The sequence below is a fragment of the Malus domestica genome, chromosome 15 (genome assembly GCF_042453785.1).
Source record: "Malus domestica chromosome 15, GDT2T_hap1".
In the NCBI taxonomy this organism is placed as follows: domain Eukaryota; kingdom Viridiplantae; phylum Streptophyta; class Magnoliopsida; order Rosales; family Rosaceae; genus Malus; species Malus domestica.
In genome coordinates, this window is record NC_091675.1 from 54166918 (window position 1) to 54185285 (window position 18368).

The 18368-nt window shown below is 35.7% G+C and overlaps 2 protein-coding genes across 2 annotated transcripts; both read right to left on the reverse strand.

Moving 5' to 3' along the window:
* Nucleotides 1–1101: 1101 nt before the first annotated feature.
* On the reverse strand, nt 1102–6205 carry LOC103425371 (uncharacterized). The gene is made up of 3 exons (XM_017329576.3): nt 5906–6205; nt 5510–5745; nt 1102–1709 (listed from the first exon to the last, which is right to left on the reverse strand). Exons 1-3 carry the CDS (start codon nt 6053–6055, stop codon nt 1319–1321), a joined length of 777 nt encoding a protein of 258 aa, XP_017185065.2. The 5' UTR covers nt 6056–6205; the 3' UTR covers nt 1102–1318.
* Nucleotides 6206–6847: 642 nt separating this feature from the next.
* Nucleotides 6848–11158, reverse strand: LOC103425389 (cytochrome P450 98A2-like). The gene is made up of 3 exons (XM_029094650.2): nt 10492–11158; nt 8045–8442; nt 6848–7900 (listed from the first exon to the last, which is right to left on the reverse strand). The coding sequence occupies exons 1-3, from the start codon at nt 10985–10987 to the stop codon at nt 7256–7258; spliced, it is 1539 nt and encodes a 512-aa protein (XP_028950483.1). The 5' UTR covers nt 10988–11158; the 3' UTR covers nt 6848–7255.
* Nucleotides 11159–18368: the final 7210 nt, after the last annotated feature.

Genomic DNA, 18368 nt, shown 5'->3' on the forward strand with positions numbered 1-18368 from the left:
AAGATAATGAGAATTTTTAACTGTTTTCGTGAAACATGGTCAGTGATAGATTATTGGTCAACTTATTTGTACTTTTATAATTAAAATTTGTTGGGAACCAAGTATTTTGTTTTTTTCATATATAATTACAAGCAAAGTTGACACTTTTGGATTATTTCATTAAGAAATTTGCTTGTACTCCAGGACATTGTATATATAAAAGTTGACACTCTTGGATTATTCTATTTGTATTATTTGTTTAAGTTGTATTTTGTGCATGTGTGCACTCTACCTTCAAAACTCTAATTTTCTTCAATTTATTTGAGAAATAATAAATGAATTCTTTTAAAGTGGGATTTTTCTTAAGATTCTTTGTCGCCTCACAGTTTAATATCAATTATCGCGCGAATATTATAAAATATTATACAAAAAATATGAGGTAACAAAAAGTCTATAAAAAATCTAAATTTAACAAAGTCTCTTTAACAATTATCTTTTATTTTTGGTGTTGGCCACCAACCTCTCCTCACTGGCCTTTTCAACCGCTTCCCTCCCTCCAACGTCATCAATTATATCAAACTTATTGCCACAATATTTTTCTTCCCTTTTTAAGAAGCAGTTTTAGTGGTCACTCGGTACTATGGTCTGATGGATTCCTCTTCGCTTATAAATGAGAGGTCTTAAGATCAAATCTCGTAGATGACGAATTTGATACCAAATTAGGTTGCCCATTGTGTGGCTTAGCCGACTCATCATCTCTCCTTAGTGTAAAATATATCGTTGTACTAAAAAAAACACTTTTGGTAATGTAAAAGTGCTTTTAATTATTTTAAAAGTAGGTTTTAATAAAATGGTATTTCGTGTTGACTGCTCTCACTTAAATGCATACTATATAATGTAAAAGAATGAAGTTATGTGGGACTATAGTGTTATAATTCACTATTTTGTAATGGAATAATAGTTAATGGATAACCAATTAGCAAATTAACGAGTGCACTCAATTGGGATTTTGAAGGATTTTAAGAGAGTTCAATACATCGATTTTCAGTGAATTCTTATATAGGTTTTAGAGAAGTGTATAAGACTTTTGTCATGAAGAGTTTTTTTACAAGGAGCACTCTGTCATCAAAGTTCAAATGAGTGTTACGAATATACATATACATACAAATATATATGGGCGTGATAGCCACACACTCTTTTTACTTTTCAGACACTCTTCTAATTTTCGGCCATTGAATCAGATAAATTGAAGAAAATCAAAGGACAGAAATTAACAAGAGATGTGTGAGTAGTAAAAAAAGACTGTATATCTATCTTGTAGGGAAAAATACCTAACAGCCTAAACTTTTCCGGCAAGCGTAAATGCCTTGAAGGTAACATTTCTGACCACGTTAGGCCTTCCCCAAGCTCTTTGAATCTCTTCAATCACCTCTTGTGATAACAAATCCACGCCTTGATCCTTAGCTGTATTGACTGCAGAGGAGGACCTTAACATCCTCAACACCCCTTCAAATGACACTTCCTTTAGTATTTCCAGTGCCACAGGCTGCCCTTCAGAACCCAAACCAACACTCTCAAATGGAAATGGAAGTGTCCTATACCCTTCCCACAAGTACTCTCTCTTCGGGTCCCAAAACGGTTTACTTGCTTCATAAAAACGCTTCAGTACACCCTCGATTTCTGGGTGTGTTACGATATCATTGTAGCCCCAAACCGCAATCATGTAAGATTAAATGTAGATTTATGGAGAATAATCCGAATAATGACTTTGAGGTACGATTTGAATCGTTTCCTTAAAGTGTTATTTGCCCCCACTCGAATGAGTTTGCCAAAGGGTTCTTGGCAAATCACTTCCAGGATACAACAAAGTATGGAATATTCGATTAGCAAAACCGAATTATATTCCCTTAGAAATAACTAGAAAGAAATTGTATGAATGTGATGCGTAGAGAAAAGAGAGCAAAGAAATTATGTAGACAACAAATTTCTGAATGAATTGTGTATGAAACATTATACCACAACATGTATTTATAGACATCAAAGTACCCGTTCATCGAGCCATTTCATTTTAGTTGAAGACACACAACTCTTCTTAATAGTGTTGACCCAAAAGACATGTGTTCTATTTAGAATTTTCAGAAAATAAATATTGACTAATTATATCCTTTAATTCTACTCATACAATTTGAGTAAACATCATATCTTTTAACCAAAAGTTGTAATTCAACCAAAAGGTACAAGGTTGAATTAAATCCAACCTTTGAATACATATTGCCGCATGCATGCTGCGGATGGCACCAGCACTAGGTCATATATATTTATATATTTATATATTCATAAATATTATATATTAATATATATATATATTAATAATAATTATTATTATTATTATTGAAATCTCTAACAATCCTTCCCAATTTCAATAATATGGTAAATGATATTACAATAATTCTCTCTTTATAATTATCACAAGCATACCGATATAATCATGCATACAATAAAGGTGTCTTTCGAATTAAACCTTTAATTAGTGTAAGTGATTCAAAGTTATAACGAATGCGATGGTGACCTAAGTTTAAACCACCTATTCTTATGTTAAAACCGGAATCACTACACACATGATCATGTCTTATTTCCTTAAAGAAATTTCTGAACTAATTAAGCACTATTATGGCCTTGTGCTTCATCCTGGTTTCATAAACATTTACAAGAGAAAGCCCAACTCTTGGCAGAAGCGGCACTACTTCTTATGTTTATATAGGTAAGGTTCATTCCCATGTCCCTGCTACTATAGACATAACTACAAATAACCTCATTAAGAGTTAAAACTCATCCTCCTAAACGTAGCAGTCTTGCACTGATCATCCTGGAATGAGCTATATAATAATTTTCAGTGCTTGCACAACCACTTAACAATAACTTGTTATTACCCATTAAACTTTTAAACTAGTGATGTTCTAGATAAAGTCGGGTTACCATTATTGGTGGCTAATTTTCAATAAAGGGTTTTAGCCCCATTCCACTAGATGTACTAACTACCAAAGCTCTTGAAAGTGCTTTCGTTAACGGATCCGCCAAGTTATTACTTGATTTAACATAAACAATATTAATAACTCCATCAGTTATTAATTGCTTGACATATTCATGTCTCAAGCTAATATGTCTAGATTTTCCATTGTATACCTTATTGTATACTCTAGACAAAGTAGCCTCACTATCACAGTATAAAGAAATGGATGGCATTGGTTGTGGCCACAACTCTATTTCCAATAACAAATTTCTAATCCATTCCGCTTCTTTACCTGCTGCTAATGCTATAAATTCAGATTCCATAGTTGAATGTGCTATACATGTTTGCTTCTTCGAAGCCCAAGAAATTGCTCCTCTGGCAATTGTAAAAATCCACCATATTTGCGCTATTGGTCTTATTGGCATATTCCTCACTTGCTTTTCTGTGTCTACAATCACGAATGTAATGACCTTACTTTCCACAATGGTAACATACACCATTTGCATTCTTTTGATTGTTGTTGGAATTGGTCTTCTTAAACTTCCCTTTGTCAATTTTGACTTTGAAGTTCTTTTTATATTTGTTTCCTTCGACAATGTGAACTTTAGAGAAATCTTGATTTGCAAAATTCTTATCACGATTTCGAGTTTCCTCTTCAATTTGAATACCCTTTTGCAAATTCTCTAAACTAATATCTTCCACCATGTGTAGAAGTTTCTTTCTATAGTTATTCCATGTTTGGGGTAATTTTGCCATAATAGCCCCAACTATCATAGGATCCGGAATAACTAATTTAAGTTCACGAAGCTTTGAGACCAAGACCAATAATTCATGAACTTGGTCTAGGATGGGTTTGTTATCAAACATAGTGAATTCATAATATTTGAACATTAAAAATTTATCGGTACCTCTTTTTTCCGTTGTGTACTTATGTTCAAGTGCTTCCCAAATTTCCTTTGAAGATTGAATGTGTGCATACAGGTCATATAAACGATCAGATAATGTGCCCAAGATGTGTCCTCGACATACGAATTCATCTTCTTCACGCTTCTTTCGATAGGCAACTATATTGTCCGAGTCTTTGTCACTTGGTTCACGAATAGGCGCTAATTTCGGGTCCAACACATATATGACATTTAGAACAGTAAGCATGAAACGCATCTTGTCCTTCCATCGGGTGAAATTTGATCCATCAAATTTGTCTAACTTGTAGACATCTTGATTGATAATCTTCAAAGCCATGTTATCAGATTTGTTATCCATAACGAACATAACACTTTAAGATTGTTAGATTAAATGTAGATTTATGGAGAATAATCCGAATAATGACTTTGAGGTACGATTTGAATCGTTTCCTTAAAGTGTTATTTGCCCCCACTCGAATGAGTTTGCTAAAGGGTTCTTGGCAAATCACTTCCAGGATACAACAAAGTATGGAATATTCGATTAGCAAAACCGAATTATATTCCCTTAGAAATAACTAGAAAGAAATTGTATGAATGTGATGCGTAGAGAAAAGAGAGCAAAGAAATTATGTAGACAACAAATTTCTGAATGAATTGTGTATGAAACATTATACCACAACATGTATTTATAGACATCAAAGTACCCGTTCATCGAGCCATTTCATTTTAGTTGAAGACACACAACTCTTCTTAATAGTGTTGACCCAAAAGACATGTGTTCTATTTAGAATTTTCAGAAAATAAATATTGACTAATTATATCCTTTTGATTCTACTCATACAATTTGAGTAAACATCATATCTTTTAACCAAAAGTTGTAATTCAACCAAAAGGTACAAGGTTGAATTAAATCCAACCTTTGAATACATATTGCCGCATGCATGCTGCGGATGGCACCAGCACTAGGTCATATATATTTATATATTTATATATTCATAAATATTATATATTAATATATATATATATATTAATAATAATAATTATTATTATTATTGAAATCTCTAACAGTGTTGACCCAAAAGACATGTGTTCTATTTAGAATTTTCAGAAAATAAATATTGACTAATTATATCCTTTAATTCTACTCATACAATTTGAGTAAACATCATATCTTTTAACCAAAAGTTGTAATTCAACCAAAAGGTACAAGGTTGAATTAAATCCAACCTTTGAATACATATTGCCGCATGCATGCTGCGGATGGCACCAGCACTAGGTCATATATATTTATATATTTATATATTCATAAATATTATATATTAATAATAATAATAATTATTATTATTGAAATCTCTAACAATCCTTCCCAATTTCAATAATATGGTAAATGATATTACAATAATTCTCTCTTTATAATTATCACAAGCATACCGATATAATCATGCATACAATAAAGGTGTCTTTCGAATTAAACCTTTAATTAGTGTAAGTGATTCAAAGTTATAACGAATGCGATGGTGACCTAAGTTTAAACCACCTATTCTTATGTTAAAACCGGAATCACTACACACATGATTATGTCTTATTTCCTTAAAGAAATTTCTGAACTAATTAAGGCTTACACAAAATGCTCTTGACGAGCGAGTAGAACTTTGGGAGGTCAAACCAGTGCACGGCCTCTGCCACGGTCACTAAATCAACTGAGTTTTCGCCCCCTATTAGGTCAACCAACTCGTCATCGGACATGGTCACCGGAGTGTGAACGTAACGAACTCGAGGATGTTGGAGTGCACTCTTCAGTTGGGATTCACTTATATCACTTCCTATTACTTGCTCATAATGCTCTCCAAGCTGCACAAAGTAAAAAAAAAACAGCACAAATTAGTACTCTTATTTTCTACAATACACAGTTGTATGTGATTCATCGGTATTTGAATTGAGACTGTCATAATCTAGTCGTCCAATACACCAGTGCATCGTGGAATTTTCGGAAATTAAGAGGAGTACTAACAGAGAAAGCAGCTTGGCCATTGCCGGTGCCGACATCCCAAGCTAAAGAGTGTTTTGGTGTGAGAGCCGCCAGCATGGAGTACCATTCCTTGGGGTAAGTTGGCCTTGCTACCAAGTAATCTTCTGCCTGCTTGTCAAATAAACCTGCCATTTTTCTGAAAAATATATGTAAATATTTAGCCTTAATTAAAGGGAGACTAGCTAATGAGGAAGAGTGAAGTTATGGGGGTTTTAATTTATACATGCAGAAATTAACTGTGAATATATTTTCTAGCTATTACTAGTAATGATTTTCATCTTCCTGGACTTCCAATTTTCTCCAGTCCAAAGGCCAAGAAAAGATCAATTTAAATTGATGTCGGAAAGCAAAGTCCAATTTGGTTTTTGACTAACTAATGTTAATTATCAAGGACGTTTGATAACTATTTCGCTTAAAAATGAAAACTGATTTGGTAACTACCTTTAATTTTCAATACTAAAAACCAAAATTAAAAACTAACAAATTAAAAATTACCTGGCGAGTTTTCAATTTTTCAATTTCAATTTTCGAAAGAAATGAAAACTAAAATAGTTATCAAATTGAGCCGTAAGGACTACAGGAAAGCAAAGACAATTCTCCTTCCTCTTTGAATAGTCTAAGGTACGGGTTTATGGCCATTGTACCCTAGTTATTTTTTACTAATCAATACTTGTTGAATTTTACATTAGAGTTACTTATGAAAGTGTTTCCTTTGCATCACCCTCCCGTTTTATCTCCAGATTTTGCACGACCAATTTCTAAGTTCATAGATTTGATTGTAGCTAGCTCAGAATTCATGCATGATCAAATATTCGTTTTAAGAGCTTCTGTTTATTGATCCGTAATGTTATGTTTGGACGAGAGATTTTCAAAAGGCCCAAAGCATTTTAGACTCGATTTTTTAAAATGCTTTAGAAGAGAGTATTTATGGAACTTAGGCTAAATTCTTGGAACTTTTAAAATCCCAAGAATATTCAACTAACAATATTGTTAAATTGTCATGGAATGGCTTCAAACTGTTACAAATACATTGAAGCATAACTTTTCCAGCAAGTATATATAAAACACTTTAGCCATGCACCTTTTTATCTAACAAATTCACACCTTGTTCCCTAGATGCAGTGACCGGAGTTCGGACCATTACCTCAAAATCTTCGAAAACCATTCAACAACAGCTTCTTCGGAATGTCCAGCGGCAACGGAATCGCCTCGCTTCCACAACCAAGGGAAGGGAAGTGTCTTATTACTATCAAACACATACTTGAACTTTATTGTCCCGAAAGGGAAGGGTTGTGCAAACAAGTTGATTCACAATACGAAAGACACTGAAAATTACATAGTCGCCTCCACACGCTTGTACAAGTGTGATGGCAGCCTTGGAGTAGGCACAACTTCTACTGGGGTTGCCATGTAAGTGACCGTCCCTGGATTTTCGGACATGTCAATCTCCTCTGGGTTCACTCCTTGGGGCGGAGCCCAACTGAAATGGTGCAACAGATGACCCAACATGGAGGCCACCAAGTTGATACCGAGTTGGGCTCCAGGGCATACTCGCCTGCCTGATCCAAATGGAAGTAGTCTGAAGTCATGGCCTTTGATGTCAAAGTCTTCTTCCAGGAACCTTTCAGGACGAAATGCATTTGGGCTTTTCCAGACAGCCGGGTCACGTGCTATAGCCCAAATATTGACATGAACGATCGAACCCTTGGGGACGTCGTAGCCACCAATCTTGACATCGGCATTGGCTCGGTGGGGGAGCATTAGTGGTGCTGGTGGGTGCAAACGTAGTGCTTCCTTTGCAACACATTGTAGGTAAGGGAGGTTTGAGAAATCGTTTTCGGTCAAGACCCGGTCGACCCCAATAACCTTATCTAGCTCCTCTTGAGCCTTTTGTTGCACCCTTGGGTTCTTAATCAGTTCGGCCATGCCCCATTCAGCTGTAATAGCTGTGGTGTCTGTACCGGCAGCCATCATATCCTGAACAAATCGCTTCATTAGTTTCGAATGTAAGGGAAGTGTGCGCGATGACTATCTCATATTGCTAATAACAGTTCCGTTAACTAATAAAAAAGGAAGCAACAAAGTGGGAAACCATTGATGTATTAATGTACACCAACTTACCCAAAGAAGTCCTATAATAGTGTCCATACTAAGGTCATACTTGTCCTTCAAGGTAAACAATGCATCCACGAAATGGCTCTTGGCAACGCCACCTCTGGAGCGTGCCTGAGTGTGTTCGTCCATGATTTCCTTGGTGAGTTTGTCTCTGTTCGCCTCATGTCGAGCAAACGCCTCTTCGTCAAACGGGCATGCCCAACGCAACCACGAAATGTGCTCAGCCACAGAGAGCGATCCGCTCTTCTTCACTCCATCGGCAATAAGAGCTCTGAATTCTTTGCCTTGCTCATCTGTGATTTCATCTGAGTTGATGAAACGTTTCCCAAATGCTAGCCTTGTTATGTTGTTGAAAGCCACGGTTCCCAAATACTTCCTCACTGTCAAACTTTTTCCATTGTTTTCTGTAAAATGGTGTGTAAATTGTTAACAACAATCACTTAACTGGTACAAGGACGAGTTTGCAAGTGCATTTACCCAAACATATTCTTCTTCTGTTTTTTTTATTTTTTTTAAATAATAAGAACTTAAAAAGATAACAAGTTTTGAAAGATCACATTCTGAATAAGTCGGGAGGGCTCTCAAATCAAACTAGATAAGTATTAATTGAGATGTCAAAAGTAAAAGTACTGAGAAGCCAAGCTTTGTGAATGAGGATCCTTTCCTCATCCTCTTTGTGAGAATCTTGGAAATCATCTAATCACGTCCGTTCGTAGTAAATTAAGCGATCAGTTTTTGTCACGTACTATTTATATTCAATTTTAAATAAAAAAATTTATAATAATTTTTTACCGTACGATGTACAATGGATCCGGTAAGAATCCTCATTCAAGCTTTGCTATACAGTGATCAATGTTATCATTCACTAGCAAGGTTCTAAAAAACGCTAGGCGCTAGTCGGACGGCGGGCTAGCGCCTAGCGCCTAGGCGGCCTAGGCGGATTTAGGTAAATTTTTTGTATATCTTGTAAATAAGTGCATATTGACACCTAAAAAAAAACTATACTTGTATGGATAATAAAATAATGATAAAATGCAAATTAGGTACACTATTTCCATAAGTATTGGATGAACTTGTAGTAAATTCATCATTTGCAAATTAGATACACCATTTCCATAAGTATACCACCATGAAACCAAAAAAGAAAAAAGCACGCGATTAATAAAAAATAAAAAATAAAAAAAACCTCCTAGGACCGCCTAGGGCCGCCTAGGACCGCCTAACCCGCCTAGCCGCCCAGCCCGCCTAGACCGCCTAGGCGCCGCCTAGCCCGCCTAGGCAGTTGCCTAGGCCCAACCCGATTTTTCCTCCCGATTTGCCCAAAAACAACTCGGTTGCTAGGCGCCCAGCGCCTAGGCGGCCGCCTAGGCCGTTTTTTAGAACACTGTTCACTAGTGATCCATTAATACCCCCCTTCCAAGGCCAATCTTCAATGCTATCCAAAGCGACCAATCTTCAATGCTATCAATCTTCCATTAATACCCATCTTTTCTATGTTTTTAAAATGTTTTCGGTAAAATCTTTTGTATTATGCCAAATTTCCGTCACAGGTGTGGTATGTGTAGTTTTGATGGCCGATTCAGGAGAACAACTTTATAATACGAATATATTATTATAGTAACGTATTGTGTCAATAATATAAGAACACATGAATAAAAATTAAACACATATTGACATGAGACGCCACGTGTCATACTTCTTCTCCTCCTTAATCATGGGTTTATCTATGGCTTTTTGTATTAGCACCCCACAAAATGTTGAATGCAACCCACATTAAAATTTAATATTAATGACTTATTTACTCTACTATGTTATGACAATTTTGACTTTATTAGGTTTAAAAAATAATAAAAATTTTATAAATACACCCACGTATTATTTATCTATTTCAACTATCAAAACCTCTCCCATTCTCCATTGTTGAATAAAACCCTAAGCAATGAAACTACAAACATGTTGATTGAGAAAAATAATTTTTGACGAATGGAACACGAAATCGGTGTTTCGAAAGCTTGGAAATCATTATTATTGTTAGTGAAAAACATTCAAATGAACCTAAACATTTTTTGAAATCATTCGGCAAACTAACGTTCAGATAGTTTGAAATCATTTGGCAAAATAAAAAATGAGTGTTATAAGATTTGAGAAATGTGGGGGTGTATGTGGAAAATATAAGGTGTATACTAAGAATGTGGGGTGTGAAGGTATTATGGGGAATGAAGTGAGGTGTATTAAGATATTTTTTAATTGAAAAAGTAAATGTGGGGTATATTAAGTATGTGAGATTTATTCAATAATTTGTGGGGTGCTAGTATAATAAGCCTATCTATTTGTTGGTTGATTTGCAATTTTCTCCAATTTATTTTAGTAAATATTTACTTTTCTTAAGAAGATTATACTTAATTTCAATTAACTATTTCATAAAAAGTTAAAAAGTTAAGAGAAATACATACCAGGCTTGGTGCAGTGGTTGAAGACGGACTCCACCATAGCAGTGACCTCATCTTCTCTAATGGGTCTCAGATCCTCGAGCCTCTTTGCAGAGAAAAGCTCAAGAGTGCACACCTTCCTCACCTTAACATAGTGGGGCCCATAGTCAGCCCAAATAAGATCCTGGCCGTCCCTGCTGAGCTTTGCGGTTGATCTGTTCCTGTGCCTGTCAGCCAGTTTCTGGTCATTCTCCTTGAGCACTTCCTTTGCAAGCTCTGTGTTGTTCACTACGACGCTCAGTGTTGATCCAATCCACACTGAAATGATGGGTCCGTATTTCTGAGCCCACTCGTTGTAGCAGCGGAACCTCACCGGCGTTATCTGGTAGAGGTTTCCGACGACGGGCCATGGACGTGGACCTGGCGGGAGCTTGAACCTGAGCCGTTGGTAGAGTTTGTATGCAAGGAAGATGAAGATGATGATTGATGAAATGGGAAGAAGTAGTCCAGAGAGAGCCATGTGAGAGTGCTAATAGGCAAAAACTCCACTCACGGAGAGAGAGGGTTACTTTGTTGGACTTGAAACCTTGAAGATATATATATATAGTCCAGAGAGATCCATGTGAGAGTGCTAATAGTCAAAAACTCCACTCACGGAGAGAGAGGGTTACTTTGTTGGACTTGAAGCCTTGAAGATATATATATATATATATATATATATTTATATATTCTTTAATTAAAATCTTATTAGTTTTCAATGTTTAATCAAAGTTTTTGAATTATGTACACCTCCGTAAGTTAGTATTAATGTATGTTATTTTTTTAATTTAAAATTTTTTTGTATTGCAGTTACCTATATTTATAGAATTAAAAACTCATAATTTGTGATTTAAATATTAAGGACAGATTAAACTCTTAAAAATCTTTATCATAATAATCTTCACAATCATCAATACCAGCCTTAAAACCCAGAACCTTGAGGAATAATGCACTACAAAACATTGGGTACATCAATACTGACCTTGTGGGTAGATTCATCAATTTAACGAAAAAATAATGTACTACAAAACATTGGGTAAATTCTCTTACAAACATGTACTATATAACATGGGTACATTCTTCTAATAAACCTATACATATGAGGTTTATTCTATGACTGAAATAAAAACATATGGGTAAACCTCACATGAACTCATAGTGTGACGACCCGTCCCAAATTATATATTTATTTATCCTCGAGTATGTAAAGTGACGATAATGCCCTCGAGGCTTAGTGATGTGGATGTACGTATATAGTTTTAAATTATTTTTCTCGTTGACATAATTAAAGTGTACACGTCGTCACGAGCATGTTGACGCGAGTTAGGGCCGAATTGGGTTCGTAACGGAAATGTTACGAATGAATAAGTGGAATTGGGGTTGGTTTTATTTTCATTTAGACTCAATTGCTTAAGCCTTAAATTCTATAGCCCATTTAGGGCCTGAGATTTGTTCTTCTTTTGGCCAACCCGTGACCACACAAACACACACACACGTGCAACCCTCCTCTCTCCTTCCTTCTCAAACTCTCTTTCTCGTCCGTATGACACAAGCTCTCCAATCTTCAAACACCATCAAAACCTCTCAGATAGAACTTCTAAGGACCACATTCGAGTTCCTTGCAAGCCTGCGAGCCTAACCATACCCTTTGTTAAAAGAAAAGATGTCAGAATCGTGAAGAACCATAAGCTCCGGTGAGGTACTCTGTTACTCTGATGTGATCGTGGAAATTTCATGAGATTTTAAGCCTAAAAAAGGGTCCTAATCGACTCTATAGGATCCTAGGCTAGTTTTGGAGTGATTCGAATGTCAGTATACTTGGGTTGTCGAGTTCCAATTTTGGTCGGTTGTGTTGAGCTATTTTTTGACCAGTTCCTGAAGGTTTTAGGTCCCCAAATAGGTAAAATTATGTTCTCCTTGTTGAGAGCTTCAAATCTATATAAGATTTGTGCAATTTGGTTGAAAAACGAATTAGAAACTAAGGTTTTAAGATTTTCCAAAATCCAGCATTTTCAGACGACAGCCGGCGATGGCTCTGGCGAAACCATCGGAGATGACAGAGAATATTCCGTCAACTTTGACGAAATATACTGACGGCGTCAGGTAACTCCTTTTGTTTTTAAACGGAATATTCCCTAACGCCGTTAGGGATTCCGTCAATGTGCCAGGCACGTGCCTTGGCCGGCGCGTGAGACATCAGAAATTTTTTCTAAAAATATGGGGATGCTCGTGGTGTTGAGTAGGCCACGATGGTATATTCAAACACCCCAATTGAGTAGCGTATGAGAAATTATTACACTGTTTTGGTTATGTGCTTAAAATTAACGTTAAATTAGTTGTTTCACATATAGGTGAGACGTTTGTGGAGGACGATCGTAGCCAGGCGAGACTTGGGGGTTACGACCCTACTACGTACCAGTGAGTGGGCTTTTGGTTTTCTATATATATGTATATATGTTTTCCATTTTCCCAAAAATTGTTTTAAATGGATTTACGTTTTTAAATGTCATGTCAATTGCATTACATTTTAGTATATGCATTAGTATAGATATGCATATTATTGCATGACGCTGCGGATGCCTAGGTAAGCTTTAGGTGAGTGCATATTGATGATAGTGATTGCAGTGTGTATGGTTATGTTTAGATGCATTTAATGCTAATTATCCTGCACCCTAGTGTTAGTGCTTCGCCCGAGGCCAGTGCCTAGCCTTCACGTGATCGTTCACCTCCCGCACCACATGCTTACCTTGGATCAAAGGCATGTGCCATCATGTTGTACATACCACATTAGGTGGTTCCGACTCGTATGTGACTTGCGATTCTTTGCATAGCCTTCACGTGATCGTAACACTTTAGCGTATTTATTTACACCTAGCTTGTCGTACATACCACATTAGATGGTTCCGACTCGTATGCAAGAATTGGTAGATGAGCTATAAACTCAGCCGTACAGGTCACGTTAAGTGACTCTGTCTGATATATCAATTTACATTGATTTATTTCACTTGGCTTACTCATTTCATTGCTGAGATACTTGACATGGCATATACTTGGTTTTCACTACCCTTGAGCATGATTTCTACATACGTATGTATTACTATTTTCTGGGAAATTATATGGGTTTTACGGTGAGTAGTTATTATGTAAGATCCCACATCGCCCAGGGGTGAAGATCCTGTAAGTCTTATATGTATATTCTCATATCTACCTAGCACGAGGCTTTTGGGAGCTCACTAGCTTCGAGTTCCGTAAGAACTCTGAAGTTAAGCGAGAAAGTGGTCAGAGCATTCCCATGATGGGTGACCCACTGGGAAGTTCTCGTATGAGTTCCCAGAAACAAAACCGTGAGGGCGTGGCCGGGGCCGGGGCCCAAAACGAACAATATCTTGTTACGGCAGAGTTAAGCCTGTGATGTGATGGGGGCTCGGGCCGGGATGTGACAATTTGGTATCAGAGCCAATCCCTGGCTGGAAGTGTGCCAACGAGGACGTTGGGCCCATAAAGAGGGTGGATTGTAAGATCCCACTTCACCCAGGGGTGAAGATTCTGTAAGTCTTATATGTATATTCTCATCTCTACCTAGCATGATGCATTTTGAGAGCTCATTGGCTTCGAGTTTCGTAGGAACTCAGAAGTTAAGCGAGAAAGGGGCCAGAGCATTCATAGGATGAGTGACCCACTGGGAAGTTCTCGTATGAGTTCCCAAAAACAAAATCATGAGGGCGTGGCCTTGGCCCAAGCGGACAATATCGTGCTACGGTAGAATCGAGCTCGGGATATGGTGGGGGCCTGGGCCGGGATGTGACATATTATTTTTGGAAAGAGAAGAAATGGTTTTAAAAAGCTTTATTTTTGCCCACTCACGTTTTTTGTTTTGCGCACCTTCAGGTTCTAGTTAGACGTTCGTGTTGGTGATTTATAAGGACTCTACGGCGGTTCTGATAGACTTCAATTAATGTAGGAATTTCTTTCGAGTCTTGTATAATTTATACTTAGCCTGTTGGACTGCATCTAGATTACCTATACTCTGAATATGTGTATCTACACCATAAGTACCCCCACTCGCACTTATATATATATATATATATATATATATATATATATATATATATATATCTAGTGTAAGTTAGCTAGTTGGTTTTTTTTTATTTACTTACATTTTCATATCACTATCACTTCCACTCTGCGCTCATGGTTACATCACCCTCACGTGACGGCCAACATGCCTCGATTCCGGTCGGGGTGTGTCACATAGTATGTATCCATGTTTATAAGTGGGTACAACATTTATTGACATATGGATGGAGCAAAAAAAAAAACATATAGGTAAATGATATGGGGTACATAATAAAAACATAAATATTGCACCCAAAAATTATAAACATGGATACACAATTTGAATACAAAATTATAGTGTTCACTTATATATGGATACATAATACAAATTATTTTTTCCCACTTATTTTAATTTTTTCGGTAGAATAAAAAAATAAACAAAAAGTTTAGGAATTCAATTGTATTGAAAAAGTAATTAATATAGGATGATAATTAGTTGCATGAAATAGAGGAGTTAAAGTTTTAAACACTCAATTAAATTCTTATTTATAATACATAAACTAATCTAAAATGTTGATGTGGAAATAACTCAAGGAACTTCAATCAAAAGTTTAAACGACATAAGATTTCAATTAAGAAAATGTCATGACTAGGGATTAGAACCTAAGTTTTTCATGTAAATATGAACAGAGAGATGTATGGAGTTATATTGCAATGTGGAAGCGTGAATCGAATATGTAGATAGATAGAATTTAATTCTACATTTGTGAGCTACAAGTCAAGTACCCTTGTCAAGACTCTCAAGGATTTGTGGAAGTTCCTCAACAAAACAGTCGTTGGTCAATTTACTTGACTCCAAGCTTTATTCTTAAGAAAAACTCATGAAAAAGGTTTGAAAACTTTGAGTTTTAACCAAAAACCATGTAATAACTTTATTTAATGGTTAGGACAAAGCCCAATACTAAATTAGACTAATTAAAATGGGCCAAATATTGATTTTACGATTTTATCCCTAACGGCAAGCTTTTGTCCGTTAGTCTCCCTTCATTATGGATCTCTCTCATATTCTCTCCCCCATTTTTTCCTGACATTCAAAACCTTCCATTTTTCTTTCTAATCTCGCATAGCAACTCCATTTCTATCACTATGTAAAAACCATAGCTTTGACCCCAAACCTAATTTTGAGCAGTCTCAATCTCTGTGAAAATCGGAAACGATCTCTTACAAGCAAAACGGTATGATTTTGTCACTCTCTCTCCCTCCCTCCCAAAATGTCTCTCTCTCTCTCTCTCTCTCTCTCTCTCTCTCTCTCTCTCTCTCTCTCTCTCTCTCTTCTTTGTAAAGATGAGCAAAAGGTCCGCACTTTCACCTACATCGGCAAAAAAGCCAAGGGTGAATTTTTGCCTTTCCCTCCTCATTCATCTGATTATTAACCTTTGAATTTTTCATAATGTATTCGAGATATTGTTTTTCAATTTTTCTTCTTCAGTGGAGTTCATCGTTTGTTTCTCCAGAAAATAAATTTGATATCTGTTAGCTTTTTGTTCAGTTTTTTTTTTCAGATACAATGTATTTTTTTTCGAGATACAGTTTTGCCAATATTTTTTTTTTCCAGAAACAATGTTATTTTTTTGTTTTCCAGAAACAATATTATACTTTGGTTTTTTTTCTTTCCAAATACAGTGTTTGTTTGTACACAAACTACAAACAAACACTGTATCAGATTATTTTTCTAGAAACAGTGTTATGTTTTGGTTTTTCCAGAAACAGTTTTATGTTTTGGTTCTTTTTTTTTCCAGAGACAGTGTTAGTATTTTTCCAGAAACAATTTTATATTTGGGTTTTTTTTTTCCAGAGACAGCGTTAGTTTTTTTCCAGAAACAGTGTTATTTTTTTTTTCAGAAACAATTTTATATTTTGTTTTTTTTTCTAGAGACAGTGTTAGTTCTTTTTTTTTTTTCCAGAAACAATGTTAGTTTTTCGCCGGTTTGTTCCAACGGTGGTTCTGATTTTTTTTTCCATAAACAGTTTTAGTTTTCCAGAAACAATGTTAGTTTTTACACGAACATTGTATCTGATTTTTTTTCCAGAGACAGTGTTAGTTTTTTTTTCTTTCAGAAACATTGTTAGTTTTTCTTTGATTTGCTTGGACAGTGGTTCTGGTGTGTTTTGCACTTCTTTTTCTCTAGTTTGTTCACACGAAGGTTCTAGTACGTTTTCCACATCTTTTTCGTTGGTTTGTTCCGACAGAGGTTTTGGTACATTTTGCACTGCTTTTTCGTCAGTTTGTTTCAACGGAGTTTCTGCCATTTAACTTCTTTTGAACTTGTTTCGGCAGCTTTGATCCGATGAATGCCTCCTTTTTGAACTTTGATTTGAACTTTGATTTGGTGATTTTTGAAATGGGGGAATTCGATTTGATAGGAAGACAAGGAGTTATTATTGTGGTTTCGTGCTGGTTTGAGGTTGGTGAAGAGTCAGGAAATATCAAATTATTTAGGGGTATTTACGGAAGTGTAGATTTGTAGTGGGTTGAGCTTGTAAGTTTGGCCTGTAGACAATAGTTTTGGATTATTTTTTATTAAACTTTGAGTCATTTTTGTTAAATAACGTTTTGGGATGATTGTTTTATTAAATATTTGTTGGTCCAAGCCATTTTCATTAAAGTTCCCTTATTCTTAATATCATGCATTTTTTTTTCGAATTTCTAGCTAGTGAATTATTATTATTATTATTATTATTTTTCTAGTGTGTTGGTTCTAAAAATTTCTAAGCTTACATGGTGCGTAGGGTCAGCAGGTAATTGTGATGGAATGAGTGTGTAAATTATATCTCGATAAACATCGAGGCAAATTGTGATGGAAATGATTTGAATTGGTTTCCTTTTGGGAATTGCTAGCCGGAGAAGTCTTGCTTTTTTTTTTTTTTTTTTTTTTAACAATAGATTTTTTTTTAATTAGATATTAGATTTGTCACCGATAGGTCTGAACTCACATCGTCATATAAGGACCACCTACAGCAAACACAAGTCTTGCTTGCTAGACACGTTGCATTAGAATAACAAATTTAGAATAAAAGCCTTCAATGCAAAAATCAAGTGGATCAAAGATTTCATCACAAACTGGGACCCACTTCTTAGAAAAAATAAAATAGAAATTGTCATGATGAGCTTAAACGGCAAACGTAGAGTGAGATTTGACATGATACTTTCAATGCCTATCCGTTCTCCTTCTATCTTGATCCACTTGCCAAAATTGCAGCTCATTCTAGATCGAAAAGAAAAATTGTTCACTTACTAAAGTTGCAACTCATTCTAGATCGAAAAGAAAAATTGCAGCGAAGCTGGAGCTTGGTCAATCTCATATGTGAACTGTGATGGGGCAAATTATCAATAGACAAAAATTAATAAGAAGTATGTGGGAAGTAAAAAAAAAGTGTGTGAAAAGTAAAAAAAAAATGTGTGGATATATCACACCCTCTAAGTAATATTGTAGAATTATCAGAGAGACGATGGGTCATACGGCCCACTTCCAACAACACCGATATTGTCCCCAATTTAATAATTATCACCTGTATAATTCGTCAGGTGTGGAGTTTTATTACAAAAGGCATCAGTATTAGTTGGAGTGAGGTTATGATATTTAAACTCTTATTTTCTCATTGATACGGTCGATGTGGGACATTTCAACAAATATATCAATATTTTTTTTTTGGGTTAAACTCTATTTATTACCCTGAAGTTTTTTGGTTTTCAACATTTAGTATATCAAGTTTTTTTCATCCCAGAGTCATACCTAAAGTGTTAA